Source organism: Cricetulus griseus, chromosome 4, assembly GCF_003668045.3.
Source record: "Cricetulus griseus strain 17A/GY chromosome 4, alternate assembly CriGri-PICRH-1.0, whole genome shotgun sequence".
Classification (NCBI taxonomy): Eukaryota; Metazoa; Chordata; class Mammalia; order Rodentia; family Cricetidae; genus Cricetulus; species Cricetulus griseus.
In genome coordinates this window covers 175,697,574-175,713,517 of record NC_048597.1, presented here as the reverse complement: position 1 = coordinate 175,713,517, position 15,944 = coordinate 175,697,574, and the positions used below count along the sequence as shown (strand labels likewise).

General features: G+C 39.5%; 1 protein-coding gene across 3 annotated transcripts in view; it reads left to right on the top strand.

The window, feature by feature from the left end:
- The window catches only part of Zwilch (zwilch kinetochore protein), a 33,633-nt gene that overhangs the window by 5,924 nt on the left and 11,765 nt on the right, over window positions 1-15,944 (top strand). For 2 of the 3 annotated variants that reach the window (XM_027414771.2, XM_027414773.2), the window contains exons 4-13: window positions 965-1,083; window positions 2,115-2,314; window positions 3,936-4,006; window positions 4,428-4,583; window positions 6,555-6,626; window positions 9,332-9,425; window positions 10,123-10,178; window positions 11,484-11,583; window positions 12,922-13,001; window positions 15,310-15,466. In XM_027414771.2, coding sequence (XP_027270572.1) covers window positions 965-1,083; window positions 2,115-2,314; window positions 3,936-4,006; window positions 4,428-4,583; window positions 6,555-6,626; window positions 9,332-9,425; window positions 10,123-10,178; window positions 11,484-11,583; window positions 12,922-13,001; window positions 15,310-15,466 — 1,105 coding nt within the window. The remainder of the gene's footprint in view (window positions 1-964; window positions 1,084-2,114; window positions 2,315-3,935; window positions 4,007-4,427; window positions 4,584-6,554; window positions 6,627-9,331; window positions 9,426-10,122; window positions 10,179-11,483; window positions 11,584-12,921; window positions 13,002-15,309; window positions 15,467-15,944) is intronic. The other variant, XM_027414772.2, reaches the window with a different exon arrangement.

Sequence of the window (15,944 nt, the reverse complement as noted above, 5' to 3'; positions counted from 1 at the left end):
AGCACTTGGGAGGCAGAGGCAGACAGATCTCTGTGAGTTCAAGGCCAACATGGACTACAAAGTGAGTTCTGGGACAACTAGGACTATTGCACAGAGAAAATCTTTCTTGAAATCCGCCCCATGTGAGAGCTAGGGACTGGAAAGATGGCTCAGCCTTTAAGAGCACTAGCTGTTCTTCCAGAGGACCCAGGTTCAATTCTCATTGCCCACATGGCAGCTCACAGCTGTCTGGATTCCTGTTTCAGAGAATCTGACACCCTCACATAGACATACATGTGGGCAAAACACCAATGGATATAAAATACAAATAATAAATGTTTTTTTAAAAAGGGAGGCCTAAAGCTAATTGGTTGTGGTGTACATCTTTAGTCCCAGCCCTCTGGAGGCAGAAGCAGGTGGATCTCTGTAAGTTGAAGGCCAGCCTGGTCTAAAGAGTGAGTTCCAGGACAGCCAGGGCTACAGAGAGAGACCCTGTCTCAACAAACAAACTGGGGCCTGTGGTTGAGTGTGGTTCTGTATACCTGTGATCCCAACATGTGGACCTTGTGTCCAAATAAATAAATAAAAGGTAAAATTGAGGGCTGTGTACTCAAAGCTTATATCCCATTAACAGTTTGTTCCAATTGGGAAATGAAAATATCTAAATATCTGGGCATCTCTCATGAGTTTCCTGTGGTATTTTACCTTTAGCTTAGCATGTTAGGGCATTTTTCTAATGTCTTCAGATACTTCCTTTACAAGCAGCAACTAAAATCATTATCTTTGGAAGTTAGAGAGATGGCTCAGTGGCTAGGGGCACTGGCTTCTCTTTCTAAGGAACTGGGTTTGATTTGCAGTATCCACATGGCAGCTTACAACTGTCTATAACTCCAGTGCCAGTGCTCTTAAATGCTCCTGTGTAGTTCTTAGCACAGAAGAGATTTGACACTTGCATCTGATTAAATTATTTATAACATTTTTAAAGCTTTTGGAGAAGGAAGAAACAAGTCATGTTGAAGAACCACAGTCTGAAGAAACTGCTATTTCTGATTTCTCTACTGGTGAAAATGTTAGGCCACTGGCCTTGCCAGTTGGGAGAGCAAGGTAAGTCTTTCATTTATTTGTTTTGTTTTTTTATAAGTTTACAGTTAGGGATAGAGTCGAGGATTTGAATTGAATCTTTGCTGAGGATAAGATTGTAGCTCGGTGTGTAGACTGCTTGAATAGCACACACGAAGCCCTGGATTTGAGTCATAGCAATGCATAAAACGATACATGGCGACAGATACCTCTAATCTTAGCACTTGGGAGACAGAAGGAGGAGGATCAGAAGGTCAAAGTCATCTTTGACTACTAACTAAGTTTTCAGGAGCTTGGCTACCTGAGACCCTGACTCAAAAGGGGGGAAAAAAATGTAGCTGGGTGTTGCTGGCGCACACTTTTAATCCCAGCACTCAGGAGGCAGAGGCAGGTGGATCTCTGTGAGTTCGAGGCCAGCCTGTCTCCAGAGCGAGTGCCAGGATAGACTCCAAAGCTACACAGAGAAACCCTGTCTCAAACAACAACAAAAAAAAGTCTTACTGGGCCGGAGAGATGGCTCAGCGGTTAAGAGCACTGACTGTTCTTCCAGAGGTCCTGAGTTCAGTTCCCGGCAACCACATGGTGGCTCACAACCACCTTGAATGAGATCTGGTGCCCTTTGCTGGCATGCAGGCAGAAAACTGTATACATAATAAATAAATAAAATAAAATAAAAGTATGTGAAAGTATTTCTTTTTTTTTAAGATTTTATTTATTTATTATGTATACAACATTCTGCTTCCATGTATATCAGCACACAGAAGAGGGCACCAGATCTCATAATGGATGGTTGTGAGCCACAATGTGATTGCTGGGAATTGAACTCAGAACCTCTGGAAGAGCAGCCGGTGCTCTTAACCTCTGAGCCATCTCTCCAGACCCACATTATCTTTTTTTAAATTAAAAAAAAAAAAAATAGGGTGTGGGTGGTGCTGGAAATTGAACTCAGGGTTTCATATATGCCAAGCATATGCTCTCCCACTGAGCTACTCTTTCAGCTTCAAAGATAATCTGTGATTGGTATTTTAGAATTGGTTCTATCCATTATTTTCAAGGCAATTAATTGGGCTTTATACCATGGCTCACAATCCTAATATGACCCACTTGAAGATTAAGCAGCCAGTTACTGCCCTTCCTCCTCTTTGGGTGAGATGTGACAGTTCAGATCCTGAAGGTACCTGTTGGCTAGGAGCTGAGCTCATCACAGCAAATGACATCATTACAGGAGTTGTCTTATATGTGGTCACTTGTAAAGGTGAGTGTTCAGTCTTGGTATATTTATTTGCATAATTATTTTGTGGTACCCCTAGACTTCCATATAGGAGGGAAGTGTGATGTGGAGCATTGAACTTTTGATGTGTACTTAGTATCAGGGAGGAGGTATTGCAGAAACTCCTGAAAGTCTGGACAGATTATGTATGCTTTGTTTGGGTTTAAATTATTGTGTACTTTTTTTTTAATTTAAAGATTAAAAACCAGACTATAACTAGAATGAAATCCTATTTTTACCTTTTTGGAAGGGGTGGGTTGAGGCAAGGTTGGCCTTGAACTTACTAATTTTTGCTTTAGCTTCTGTGACTCTACCTGAATCCAGACCTTTTTTTAAGATGTGAGTTCTTTGCAGGCTAGTCTTGAACTCCTGGGCTCAAGTAAGACTTCATTTCAGCCTCCCAAGCAGTTGGGACTACAAGCCCATGCCAGTGTGCCTAACTATTTATTTTCCATATATATTTGTGAGTGTGCACATTTGTTGTTTGTTTATTGCACAGTGTCTTATAGCCCAGTCTGAGCTCAAATTCAATATCCTTCTGCCTCAGCCTTCAGAGTAGCTAAGATTTTAGATTTGAGTCTCCATGCTTGACTTGAAACAAGGTATTACTGTGTAGCCCTAGTAGGCCTGAACTTAGTACATAGACCAGAGTGATTTGGAACTCACAGAGACCCACCTACCTCTTTCTTTCTCTCTCTTTCTCTCTCTTTTTAATAATTTATTTTTATTTCATGTGCATTCATGTCTGGCCTGCATATATGCCTGTGTGAAGGTGTCAGATCCCTTCACACAGGGATCTGGAGTTACAGATAGTTGTGAGGTCCCATGTGGGCACTGGAAATTGAACCTGGGTCCTCTAGAAGAGCAGCCAGTGCTCTTAACAGCTGAGTCTCTGTCTCTTGAGTGCTAGGATTAAAGGCACTTGTCAGTATGCCCAGCTAATTATGTCCTTTTGTTAATTGGAAATAATTTTTTTCATGTAATATGTTCTGATCACAGTTTCCCTTCCCCCAACCCCTGCCAGACCCTCTTCCCCATCCCCCTGCCCACCCAACTCCCCTTTCTTTCTCTATTTAACACTTTGGTTTGGTTTTGGTTTTTTTGAGATGAGATCTCACTGTATAGCCCTGGCTATCTTGGAACTCACTATGTAGACCAGGCTGGACTTAAATTCAAAGAGTTCTGCCTGCCTCTACCTCCTGAGTGCTGGGATTAAAGACCTGTGCTATCACTTATCACTGTCTGGCATATCTTTCTAGTTTTTTGTTTTGCTTTTATATATTTGGGAAACTGAGGGCCAGGTGATCACTGACTATAATACCAACCAGAACTATACTGTGAGCTGCTATCTCCAAAAGAAAGAAATAGATATAATTTATTATGTATACAATGTTCTGTCTGCATGTATGGGTACAGGCCAAGGAGCGCAACAGATTCTACTATAGATGGGTGTGTGGTTGGTGGGAGTTGAACTCAGGACCTCTGGAAGAGCAGCCAATGCTCTTAACTGCTCTGCCATCACTCCAGCCCCCAACTTTCTAGTTTTAACAGTATAATTTGGAATTTAATCTTTACTCTTTTTTTTTTTTCATTTTATGTCCTGTAGCTGATAAAAATTACTCTGAAGATCTGGAAAATCTAAAAAATTCACACAAGAAAAGACATCACTTGTCTGCTGTGAGTTTTTGTCTTGTTAGCTTACTTAATACAAAGCTTGATTGATCTGCCTTCCTACATAACAGCTTTCTTCTCATTGGCACTATGACTAGATTTTCTCTGTACTGTCAGAGTATTTGTATTTCTAACAGCCAGGGCACAGTTATTCTTAGGTATCTTTGGGGTTGGTTCTAGAATCATGCTCAAGTACTAAAATCTGTGTGCTTAAGGTTCAAGGTTGGCAGACTCCTTAGATGTAGTACCCACATACTATATAAGTACAATATTTGTTGTTTAAAAGAATTGTCTTATATTTTCATTTAGGAAGACAATGTCATGTATGGTTTGTTTGTTTTCTTTTGGGGCAGAAATGAAGGTGATTTTTATAATGGTTTGGTCGTATGAAGTTGTTGCTAATGATCTCCCTATGACCTGTCTTTAGGTAACAGCCAGAGGATTTGCCCAGTATGAGCTCTTTAAGTCCACTGACTTGGATGATATTGTTACCCCATCACAAACTACAGTCACTTTGGATCTTTCCTGGAGTCCTGTGGATGAGATTCTTCAAACCCCTCCCTTGACTTCAACTGCAGCTCTGGTAGAAATGGACTCTGTCTTCTCTTTAGGTTGCTCAGGCTCCTGACTGGTTTACTTGTGTTTTTTTTTTTTTTTTTTTTTTTTTTTTTTTTTTTTTTTTGCTATTGTTATATGACATTCACTGGTTGCTAGGCTGTACCACTGGCTCCCAGGGTCTCTCTAAGCAAACAACCAATGGCGGTTTTGCCTATTAAGGTGTGCTATCAGTTGCCCATAACCCTGATACTATGGAATTTTACTTTCAAGAGATGATTAAGGTCTCTTGTGTGGGAACTCAGGGGGGTGTTGACTTTTTTCTGTTCCTGGGCACAGTGGCACACTCTTTTAATCCCAGCACTCAGGAGGCAGAGGCAGGATGATCTCTGTAAGTTCAAGGCCAGCCTGGTCTACATAGTGAGTTCCAAGACAGCCAAGCTACATAGTGAGACCCTGCCTCAAACAGAAACAATAAAAAAAAAAAAAAGAAAAGAACTATATTAAGTTTATTTTTGGTATTGGAGAATGATTCTAAGTCTTGCGTATAACGTAATAGGCAAACATCCTCCCACTGACCTATGTCCCCAGCTAACCCCCTTTTAAAGATTTATTTCAATGATTTTTTAATTATGAGTATGTTCATGTGAATGCAGGTGCCTGCAGAAGCCAGAGGTGTTGGATTCCCCTAGTTCTGGAGTTAGAGGTGATTATGAGCTTCCCAACATTGGTGTTGGAAATCTAACTTAGGATCTCTGCCTGAGCAGTATGTGCTCCTGACTACTGAACCATATCTCCAGGACAACACCCCCCATGCCCACACCAAGCCTCTTTTTTTTGCTTAAAAAAAAAAAAAAAAAAGAGGCAGGCCAGGTAGCACATTCCTTTAATACCAGTATCAAGTATGTTTTCTGGGAGTTCCAGGGCAGGCAATCATATGTAATGAGACGCAGGCTCTTACTAAGTTTCCTTAAGGTTGGCTGTAGGGAGTAACCCTGGTCAGCAGTACCTATGACTAGGGTCATTCGGTACCACTGACCAGGGTTACTCCCTACAGTTGGCCTTGAACTTGCTCCTTAATCCAGACTGGCCTATAATTTGTGACTTCTTGATTTAGCATCCAGAGTAGCTGGGATTATAGACCTGCAGCACCAGGTTTGGTTCTTTTACAGGTGAGGCAAGTGGATCTCTGTGAGTTTGAGGACAGCCTAGTATACACAGCTTATTCTAGGACAGCCAAGGCTACACCAAAAAAACAAAACAACAAAAAAAAACTATGTCTTGCAGGGGGAAGAAAAGGTTATGTTTTAAAAGTCTAGGGCTAGGGATATGACTCAGTGGTAAAGTCTAGATCCAATCCCTAGACTTTGTGGTATGGGGATAGTTACTTTAAAAGAACAGGAAATGCTTATTAAACAAAAGTTAAAAAGAGGTATACAGAATAGCTTGTACAACTGTGGATGTCAAATATGTTTTGTTTAAAAAAAAAAAAAAAGTGTACCCAGAAGCCTACATCATATTAGCAGTGGTTCTCTTGGAGGATGGGATTGTGGGTAATTATATTTGTGCTTTTCTTCTCCTGTAGTGGGAATTTACTTGATTGTTTTTAAGCATTTAAGTTTGTAAAGCTGTAGCTTCTAGCTAGACTAGTGTGTTGGTTTAGCTGGGAGTCTCAGACAGTTACTTATTGTATCAATAAGTATCAACGAGTTTTGAGCTATTTATTTAAATTTTCACCCGTGTGCTCTTGGAAATTTCCCTGAGGGAGGCAGTTGTTCCATCTTCAAGGTACAGAGGAGGGCAGTGGCCTGATTCAGGTTGTGTATCAGGATGGCTAGATTAGTAAGTTCACAGGGTAAGATGTTCTGAGCATGATGTGGACCTAATTTAATTTACTGATGTTTTATAAAACTTGCAATTGAAATGCAAGTCACAAGTACTCATGGAAAGAGGAGAATGGTATTGTGAATGAAAACTGATAGTCTTTGATACTTTGTAGCATATCAGAGTGCAATCAGGAGAGCCCAGAAGTTGTTTGAGTCATCTCCAAAGGGAACTGAAATTTCTCCTTGTGAGTATCATTCTGGAGTTTCTTTTGAATTACACATTGTCATGATAATGTTTCACAATTCAGCTTTGATTTTCTTTAAAATCTGTTTTAAATTTTACATTTCATTATACTCTTTACAACTTGGACAGTTACTTCTGTGGCAGTTGTCCTCAAAATGAAAGGGAGCTCGACTTAGATAATAGCTATGTACACTCTCCACCTTTCTACTTGAGTGGCAGAATTGTACACGCCAGCGCCACAATTAGATTTTGTTTTATGTCTGTCTGTCTGTCTGTCTGTCTATCTATCTATCTATCTTGTTTATTTATTTATTTTGGGGCTGGGTTTCTCTGTAGCTTTGGAGCCTGTTATGGAACTCACTCTGTAGACCAGGGTGGCCTCCAACTCACAGAGATCCTCTTGCCTCTGCCTCTGGAGTGCTGGGATTAAAGGTGTGTGCCACTACTGCCCAGCTTTATTTGTTTTTCTAAGATTTATTTTTATGTGCATTGGTGTCTCATCTGCATGTATGTCTGTGTCAGGGTGTTGGTTCCCCTGAAACTGGAGCTACAAACAGTTGTGTGCTGCCATGTGGGTACTGGGAATTGAACCTGGGTCCTATGGAAGAGCAGCTAATGCTCTTAACTGCTGAACCATCTCTCCAGCCCCCACAATTAGTTTTACAACATTTTCGTCTCCTAAATGAAACCTTATATTCATAGTGCAGTTTAGCACTCTTTTTACAACCTTGCCAGCCTTTAGTAACCATTAATCTACTTATAAGGTTTTGTTACTTTTGATTGTCAAATAGCTTCTCATTGTATGGATGCACTGCATTTTATTCATCCTATCATGGGCTGATAAACATTTTAATTTTTTTTGTACTTTTTGGCTATTAGGAATAATATTGTTGTGAACATTTATACATTTTTGTAGGAACATATATTTTCTAAAACATTTCTGGTGAAATTGCTAGGTTATATGGCAACTATGTTTTATTTTTTTGTTTTTGGAGACAGGGTTTCTCTGTGTAGCTTTGGAGCCTATCCTGGCACTCGCTCTGGAGACCAGGCTGGCCTCGAACTCACAGAGATCCGCCTGCCTCTGCCTCCCAAGTGCTATGATAAAAGGTGTGCACCACCAACGCCAGATATATGGCAACTATGTTTAAACCATCCTTTCCTCTGACAGCCCCCCCACACACACACAGAATCACAGATGTGTTAGGATTGTGTGTGTGTGCGTGAGAGTGCCTATGGACTTTTCAAATTTAGTCCTTGTATTTCATAAATGTTATAATTTTTTATTTTATGAATATCTGCCCTCTTTTGTACTCTTCTTTTTGTCCTTCGACTGCCCCCACCCCTTTTTGTGTTTTAAAACATTCAATTACAGTTCTTTCACTTGCATCTGACACCCTCTCAAGATCATGCATTGTTTCTCAATAGAGACTGTTGGCATTTCACACTTCCCCATTCTTTGTGATTTGGACCATTCTACACACAGCAGTATGTTAAACATCCCTGACTTCCACCAAGTTATTTTGACACATAAAAAATTATTTTCGGGGCTGGAGAGATGGCTCAAAGGTTAAGAGCACCGACTGCTCTTCCAGAAGTCCTGAGTTCAATTCCCAGCAACCACATGGTGGCTCACAACCATCTTTTATGAGATCTGGTGCCCTCTTCTGGTGTGCAGATATACATGGAAGCAGAATGTTGTATACATAATAACTAAAATCTTTAAAAAAAAAAATTATCTTCACCTTTTAGACCCTCTGGAAGTGGGAAATTACCTCTTTTCTGGTAAAAAACATTTTTCTTTTCTTTGGAAATAACAAAATTACTAACTACTTGATCCTGTCATTTTATTGTTACAAAGTGAATGAATGATGGATATTATGTCTCATATGAAGAAAAAAAAAAAAAAAACTTGTGAAGTTTCTCAGTGTTTTGGTAAATTTGCCCTGTTCCTTCTGTTTCCTGCTATTGGTTCACTGTGGTTGAAGTCTTCTCTCATGATCTTCCCCCTCCTCCTTCCCTGCTTGTAGGCTCTGCTTAGAGTTTGGTATGTGCATGTGTGTGTAATTATATTGTGTTTGATAAACTTGTTTTCCGTTTCACATTTGTGGTTTCATTTTTACTTCACCTGTTGTTCCTGTGTGCATAGCATTATAGTTGAGAATACCATTCTTAGAATCAGCCTGCTGGATATGTATCCTGTACTGTTCATTAGTAACTGTGTAACGCTCAGTTAGTGACCGAAGCTTTCTTAACCTCCATAAAATGAAGATAGTAGTAGTACCTACTTCAGAAAGTTTTGTTGGGATTAAATAACACTACATACAAAATCCTATGACAGTGCCTAGCAAGTGGTCAGTAGTCAAGAACTGTTACCATATGGCTGGAGAGGTAGCTCATTGGTTAAGAGCACTTGTAGCTCTTCCAGAGGACCTGGGTTTGATTCCTAGTACCCATATGGTGCCTCATAACCATCTAAACTCCATTTCCAGGTTATCCAATAACCTCTCTTGAACTCTGAAGGTACCAGGCATGTGGTGTACAGACATACATGTAGGCAAAAAACTCAATACATGCAGTAAAATAAATAAGTCTAAAAAAAATTGGTTTTAAAGAACTACCTTAATTGATACTATTAAATACATCCATGTTAATTAAGCTGTAATTTCTGCTAACATATTTTCTGACTGTTAAATTTTTTTACAGGTTTTGGCTGATGGCTTGAGGACTGGTATAACTGAATGGCTTGAACCTCTGGAAACAAAATCTGCTGTTGAACTTGTGCAAGAATTTCTGAATGGTGCTTGTTTTCATAATCTGTTCTTGTTTGTTGCTTGTTTTTAATTGAGTATATATGCTTACTATATTTAAGCATCAGTGGTCTCGTGACTTTATATAGCTTTGAGTTAGAATACATTAATGCTGTGATCTGATCTAGTTGGAGGGATGGCTTTTATTATAAAGTATTAATGATAGATGTTATTGTTAAGATTTAGTTTGAGCCAAACCTGGCAATACAGGCATGTAATCCTAGCTAGCTGAGAAGCTGAGGCAGGAGAATTGTTACCTAGAGCTACAACAGAGTGAGATCAGTACAAAGCTAGGCAACTTAGTGAGACTTTGTCACAAAATAAATACAAAAGTAAGAAGAGGTCTGGGGCTGTAGCTCAGTGGTAGAGCACTTGCCAACTGTACTTGAGTTCCTAGGTTTGATCAGGCTTCAGGGCTACAAAAAAAGAGACGATTTACATGGAAATTCACATAGCACCGGTGGGTTTCAGGTTGGAGAAGAATGATGAAATAGCATCTTAGTATCTTCCACATGCCTGCCGTTGTGTTGTACCCCTGCTTGAAGGCTAGCTATCATAGTGGTAGTTTGCTAAAGTCCCACTCTGCTCCTACTATTCTCATTTGCTACTTGGAAACGGGGATTGGATGAAAATAATACAGAAGGCAGAAAAATAAAATCAAGTTAATGAGCTTTTTCTACTTCCTAGACTTAAATAAATTGGATGAATTTGATGATTCTACAAGAAAAGACACACAAAAAGAGGTAAGCAATTACTATCAGTTAGAAACTTAGCCTGTGGGCTCGAGAGATGGCTCAGCGGTTAAGAGCACTGGCTACTCTTCCAGAGGATCCCGGTTCAATTCCCAACACCCATACAGCAGCTCACAACTAGAACTGTCTGTAACTCCTGTTCTAGGGGATCTGACATCCTCACACAGACATACATTCAGGGAAAACACCAATACATATAAAATAAACATAAATAAATCATTAAAAAATGTTTTAAGGGCTGGAGAGATGGCTCAGTGATTAAGAGTACTGAAAGCTGTTCTTCCATAGGTCTTAAGGTCAATTCCCAACAACCACATGGTGGCTCACAACTATCTCTGGTGGATCTGATGTCCTCTTCTGGCATAGATGTGTATATGCAGATAGAGCATTCATCTATAAAATAAACAAATCTTTTTAAAAGAAGTTTCTAAAAAGAAAAGAAACTTGCCCTGCTTTTCAAATTTGGTGTACTGCTACTTTTGGTTTTGTAGCATCTCAGATCTCCTTCCATCTGTATTTGTTTTTGTTAGCTGCAGAGAGTAGAATTAGTTATGTTAATAATATACTGCTATAGTATATGAATGCAACATAAAATGCTGTTGCCATACCATAATGTGGCATTATGAAACTAAGATACTTTCCATCTGATGAAAACAAAATGGAGACAAAAGGAACTTAATATTTTCATGTGGAAAGAGAACTGAGAGCTTGCTTTTAAGCAGTGTAGTTTTGCTGTTATTTGGTGTTTGATTTTTGTTTTGAGACAGGGTTTTGCTGTGTAGCTTAGGCTAGCTTCAAACTCATTTTACTTCTGCCTCAGCCTCCTGAGTAATGCCTGGCCTTTATGGGTATGATCTACCACCATGTCTGGTTAGGCATTACAGATTTAAAACAACTTTTTTTTTTAAAGATTTTATTTATTTATTATGTATCCATCATTCTGCTTCCATGTATATCTGCAGATATACCAGAAGAGGGCACCAGATCTCATAACGGATGGTTGTGAGCCACCATGTGGTTGCTGGGAATTGAACTCAGGACCTTTGGAAGAGCAGTCGGTGCTCTTAACCTCTGAGCCATCTCTCCAGCCCGATTTAAAACAACTTTAAGACTATTATTTTAATCTGTTTAATAATAAATGTCTCTTTATTAGTAAATGAAAGTCTGTGGAAAATAACATTTGTATAGTTTTTTGTATGTGTTCATGTCTTCACAGCTCTCAGAACAGTGTTTAAAGCTTAAACTATTTCACTTTGAAAGTAAATAAATAGTGTTTGAAGTTTGCTTCTTTTTCAGAAGGTGAACCATGATGCAGCTGCAGTTGACAGGTCTGTGCTTATCACAGTGCGGGGGGATCTTGATTTTGCTGAACAGCTTTGGTGCAAAATGAGCAGCAGTACGTATCCATCATCCACTACAGTGTCAGTGGGCTTTTGTTTGTTTGTTTAAGGTTTTTTTTTTTTTTAAGTTTTATGTGTATTGGTGTTTTACCTGCATGTATGTTTGTATACTACATGAGATCAGCCTGCTTACACATGTCAGAAGGCAGCTTCAAATCATCTGGAACTAGTTATAGATGGTTGTGAGCCACCATGTGTAATCAGATGTTTATTTCCTTCCCTTTAGTTCCCAAATAACCATTCAGAGGCTGAATATGAATTATATATGCTCAGCCAATAGCTCAGGCTTATTACTAACTAGCCCCTACAACTTAACCCATTTCTATTAATCCATGCACTTACTGCCCCAAAACTTATGGCCTTTACCTCTCCTGGTTTGTATATTTGATTTGTTCTCCATCTGCTTGGCAACTCCTCTCACTCCCTCCTTCTTCATCCCGTCATTCTGAGTTTGGCTTTCCCACTTAGCTTTATCCTGTTCTGCTATTGGCCAGTCAGCTTGCATATTAAACCAATCACAGCAACAAAACTTCACAGTGTACTAAAGGATTTTCCACAGCAACCATGTAGGTGCTGGTATTGAATCCCAGCACTATGGAGGCAGAGGCAGGTGAATCTCTGAGTTTGAGGCCAGACTAGACTACATAGTGAGTTCCAAGCGAAACCCTGTCTTGGAAAACAAAAACAAAAAAAAAGTTTGTGTCAGCACATCCAACTTTTTTTTTTTTTTTTTTGGTTTTTCGAGACAGGGTTTCTCTGTATAGCTTTGGAGCCTATCCTGGCACTCGCTCTGGAGACTAGGCTGGCCTTGAACTCACAGAGATCCACCTGCCTCTGCCTCCTGAGTGCTGGGATTAAAGGTGTGCGCCACCAATGCCCGGCTAACACATCCAACTTCTCATGCCTTTAAAATATAAAACTTGCTGAGCAGTGTGGTGCCCACCTTTAATCTCAGCACTTGGGAAGTAGAGGCAGGTGGATCTCTTTGAGTTCCAGGTCAGCCTGGTCTACAGTGTGAGTTCAGGACAGCCAGGGCTGTTACACAGAGAAACCCTGTCTGGAGAACACACAAGATAAAATAAAATGTAAAACTTAACTATATTTGCATGAATCAAAACATATCTTCATAAAATTGTTTAAAAAATACATTCCTGCCAAATGTTATTTGTCAATCTGAGCTATGTCTTTTGGGGTTTTTTTTCCCTCCCATTTTAAATCCCCCCTTTCACCACTAACGTACAGGGTTTTTGCTTATTTCATGTGCATGTCATTATAATTGGCACTTTTGATCAGTAGAGATGTGGAAATAATTTCTGTGTGACTTGGTTTTCAAGGTGTGGTTTCATATCAAGACTTGGTGAAGTGTTTCACATTGATCCTGCAGAGTCTGCAGCGTGGTGACATACAGCCTTGGGTAGGTCGAAACACTTTGTGACTAGAGTGTTTTACTCAGTGTCAGATACAAACCAAATCAAACCAACAAAAAGAGTATGTTTGATAAGACACTGGATCAAAAATTTGAGTTGAACTCCAATATACTACTTTCATTTTTGTTTTTTTGAGACAGGGTTTCTCTGTGTAGCCCTGGCTATACTGGAACTTGATCTGTAGACCAGTCTAGTCTCGAACTCACAGAGATCTGCCTGCCTCTACTTTCCGAATGCTGGCATTAAGGTGTGCACCACTATGCCCGGCGAACTCTGCTACTTTCTAGTTGTGTGAACTTGGACTCCTTTACTTCTGTACCTAAATGCCCTCATCTGCAATGTGAGGACTGGAATCTGCGCGTCATAGTATTGTGTAGGGGTGAATTGATCTAATGTATACACAGTACTTAGTTCCTTGAACATATAAACTGCTGATATTGTTAACTATTCTGGGAATGAATGTTTTCATAGGCCACTGATGAGACTTACAAACTAAGATTCTCTTTTTCAAAACAATTTTGATGATGACTTGAGATTCTCCAAATGTAATATGATCTTTGAACCAATAATACTTGTGTTAGGATCTACTCTTCACTCATGCACAAAAATAATATACCAAGGCTGAGTGTGGTAGCATATGCCTGTAATCTCAGCATTTGGGAAGCAGAGGCAGAGCAATCACACATAGAGGTCAGCCTGGGTTATGTCATGAGACTGTGTCTCAAAAACCAAAACCAAACAAAAAAAAGTAGATTTTTGTCTGTCAGAATAGTTCTATATTTTGTTTATCAGAGCCAAAACCAGCAAATGATGTACATTTCTCTTGTTGATGAGATGACTAAGTAGCAATAATATAGCCACATGGGGTGTGTAATAGCTGCTAAAGCAGGGTTAACAACAAATGGTGCAGAATACACTGTATAAATGTAAATTTTGAAAAGAACAAATAATCTAAAAACAGATGGGCTAAATTCTCAGTAACAGCCACCTCTGGGAGAAGCCTTACAAATGGCTGTGCTCTCTGCATTTGAACTTTGTGTCCTTGTGTGCATTTTCCACTGAACAAAAAGCAGTTAGAGCCGGGCAATGGTGGTGCAAGCCTTTGATCCCAGCACTTGAGAGGCAGAGACAGGTGGAGCTCTGTGAGTTCAAAGCCAGCCTGGCCTTCAGAGTGTGTTCCAGGACAGACACCAAAAGCTACAGAGAAACCCTGTCTTGAAAAAACAAAACAAAACAAAATCCCAAAAAACAGAAAGGAAATTTAAAGGTTAGAAATGGCCTATTAGGAACCATTTTAAATAATGTAGCTCCCAGTTCATTGTGATAAAAGAATTGTAAGTGAAGTACAGAAGTTTAGTAGAGATGCCCGGTGGTTCTGAAATCACCACCAGAAGGAGTCTTAGTTGTAAAGCTTCAAAGGACCAGCTCTGACTCCTCCTTGCTAAAACTGAGCTTACCACTTTTATTTATTTTTTTATTTTATTATTATTATTATTATTTACTTATTTAATTTTTTTTTGGTTTTTTGAGATAGGGTTTCTTCTCTGTGTAGCTTTGGAGCCTATCCTGGCACTCACTTTGGAGACCAGGCTGACCTCGAACTGACAGAGATCTGCCTGCCTCTGCCTTCCAAGTGCCGGGATTAAAGGCGTGCACCACCAACGCCCGGCAGCTTATCACTTAGACCTTCCTTGGTTGCTTTGGATTTTCAACACAAGTGATGTGAGAATAGCTTCCTTTTTTTTTTTTTTTTTTTTTCTTGGTTTAAAAGTACAAATAGCGGGCTGGAGAGATGGCTCAGCAGTTAAGAGCACTGACTGTTCTTCCAGAGGTCCTGAGTTCAATTCCCTGCAACCACATGGTGGCTCACAACCACCTTGAGTGAGATCTGGTGCTCTCTACTGGCATGCAGGCAGAAGACTGTATACATAATAAATAAAATCTTTAAAAAAAAAATACAAATAGGGTATTAAGCTGAGGATGACTGACTTTGAATTTCTGGTGCACATGCCTCTATTTTCATAGTGCTGGAGTTACAGACATGTGTCAACACTTTGTGTTCATAAGGTGCTAGGGATGGAACCCAGAGCTTTGGACATGCTAGGCAAGCAAACACTCTTAATGCCACAGCTCCAGCCAGGAATGGCATCTTAGAAACTTAGGATAATTTTAGTAAAACAATTTATAGTGCTAAGAAGCTGAAAATTGTAATTTTGAACTCCATAGTCTTCTTTTGCTTTATTACATTTATTTATACTTAAATTTAAGAATGTATAAACTTTTTTCTATTTGTAGCTGCACAGTGGGAGTAACAGTTTACTAAGTAAGCTCATTCATCAGTCTTACCATGGATCCATGGACAGCGTCCCTCTCTCTGGAACTACTCCACTTCAAATGCTTTTGGAAATTGGTTTGGACAAATTAAAGAAAGATTATATCAGTTTTTTCGTCAGTGAGTCCTTTTACCAACTTGAAAACCTGTCAGTTGCTACCCGAGTTAGATTTTTACCTTCCTAATCATTGTAGGTCTGGCTTTGCCCATTGACTGTGAGACAAGTATTTCCCATTTGATATATATAATTGGTTAAATAGAGCCATAGCGTTCATTTTTTGCTTTTAGGTATGAGGTTTTTGTTTGCTTTTTTGTTGTTGTTGTTTAGTTTTCTAATGTGGTGTGGTAGGGCATCCGTGCATGTGGAGATGGAAAGATACCTTGCTGGAGTCAGTTCTTCCACCATGTGGATCCCAGGATCTAGCTCAGTTTGTAAGGTTTGATGGCAGGTACCTTTACCTGCTAAGCCATCTTCTTGTCCCTAGTTAAAACATTTTTTTCACTACCTAACACTTGATACTTTTATTTATTTAGGGCCAAACTATGATCAGTTTTAGAATATTAGTGTATATTTATGATGTAATTGAGTAGCTATTTA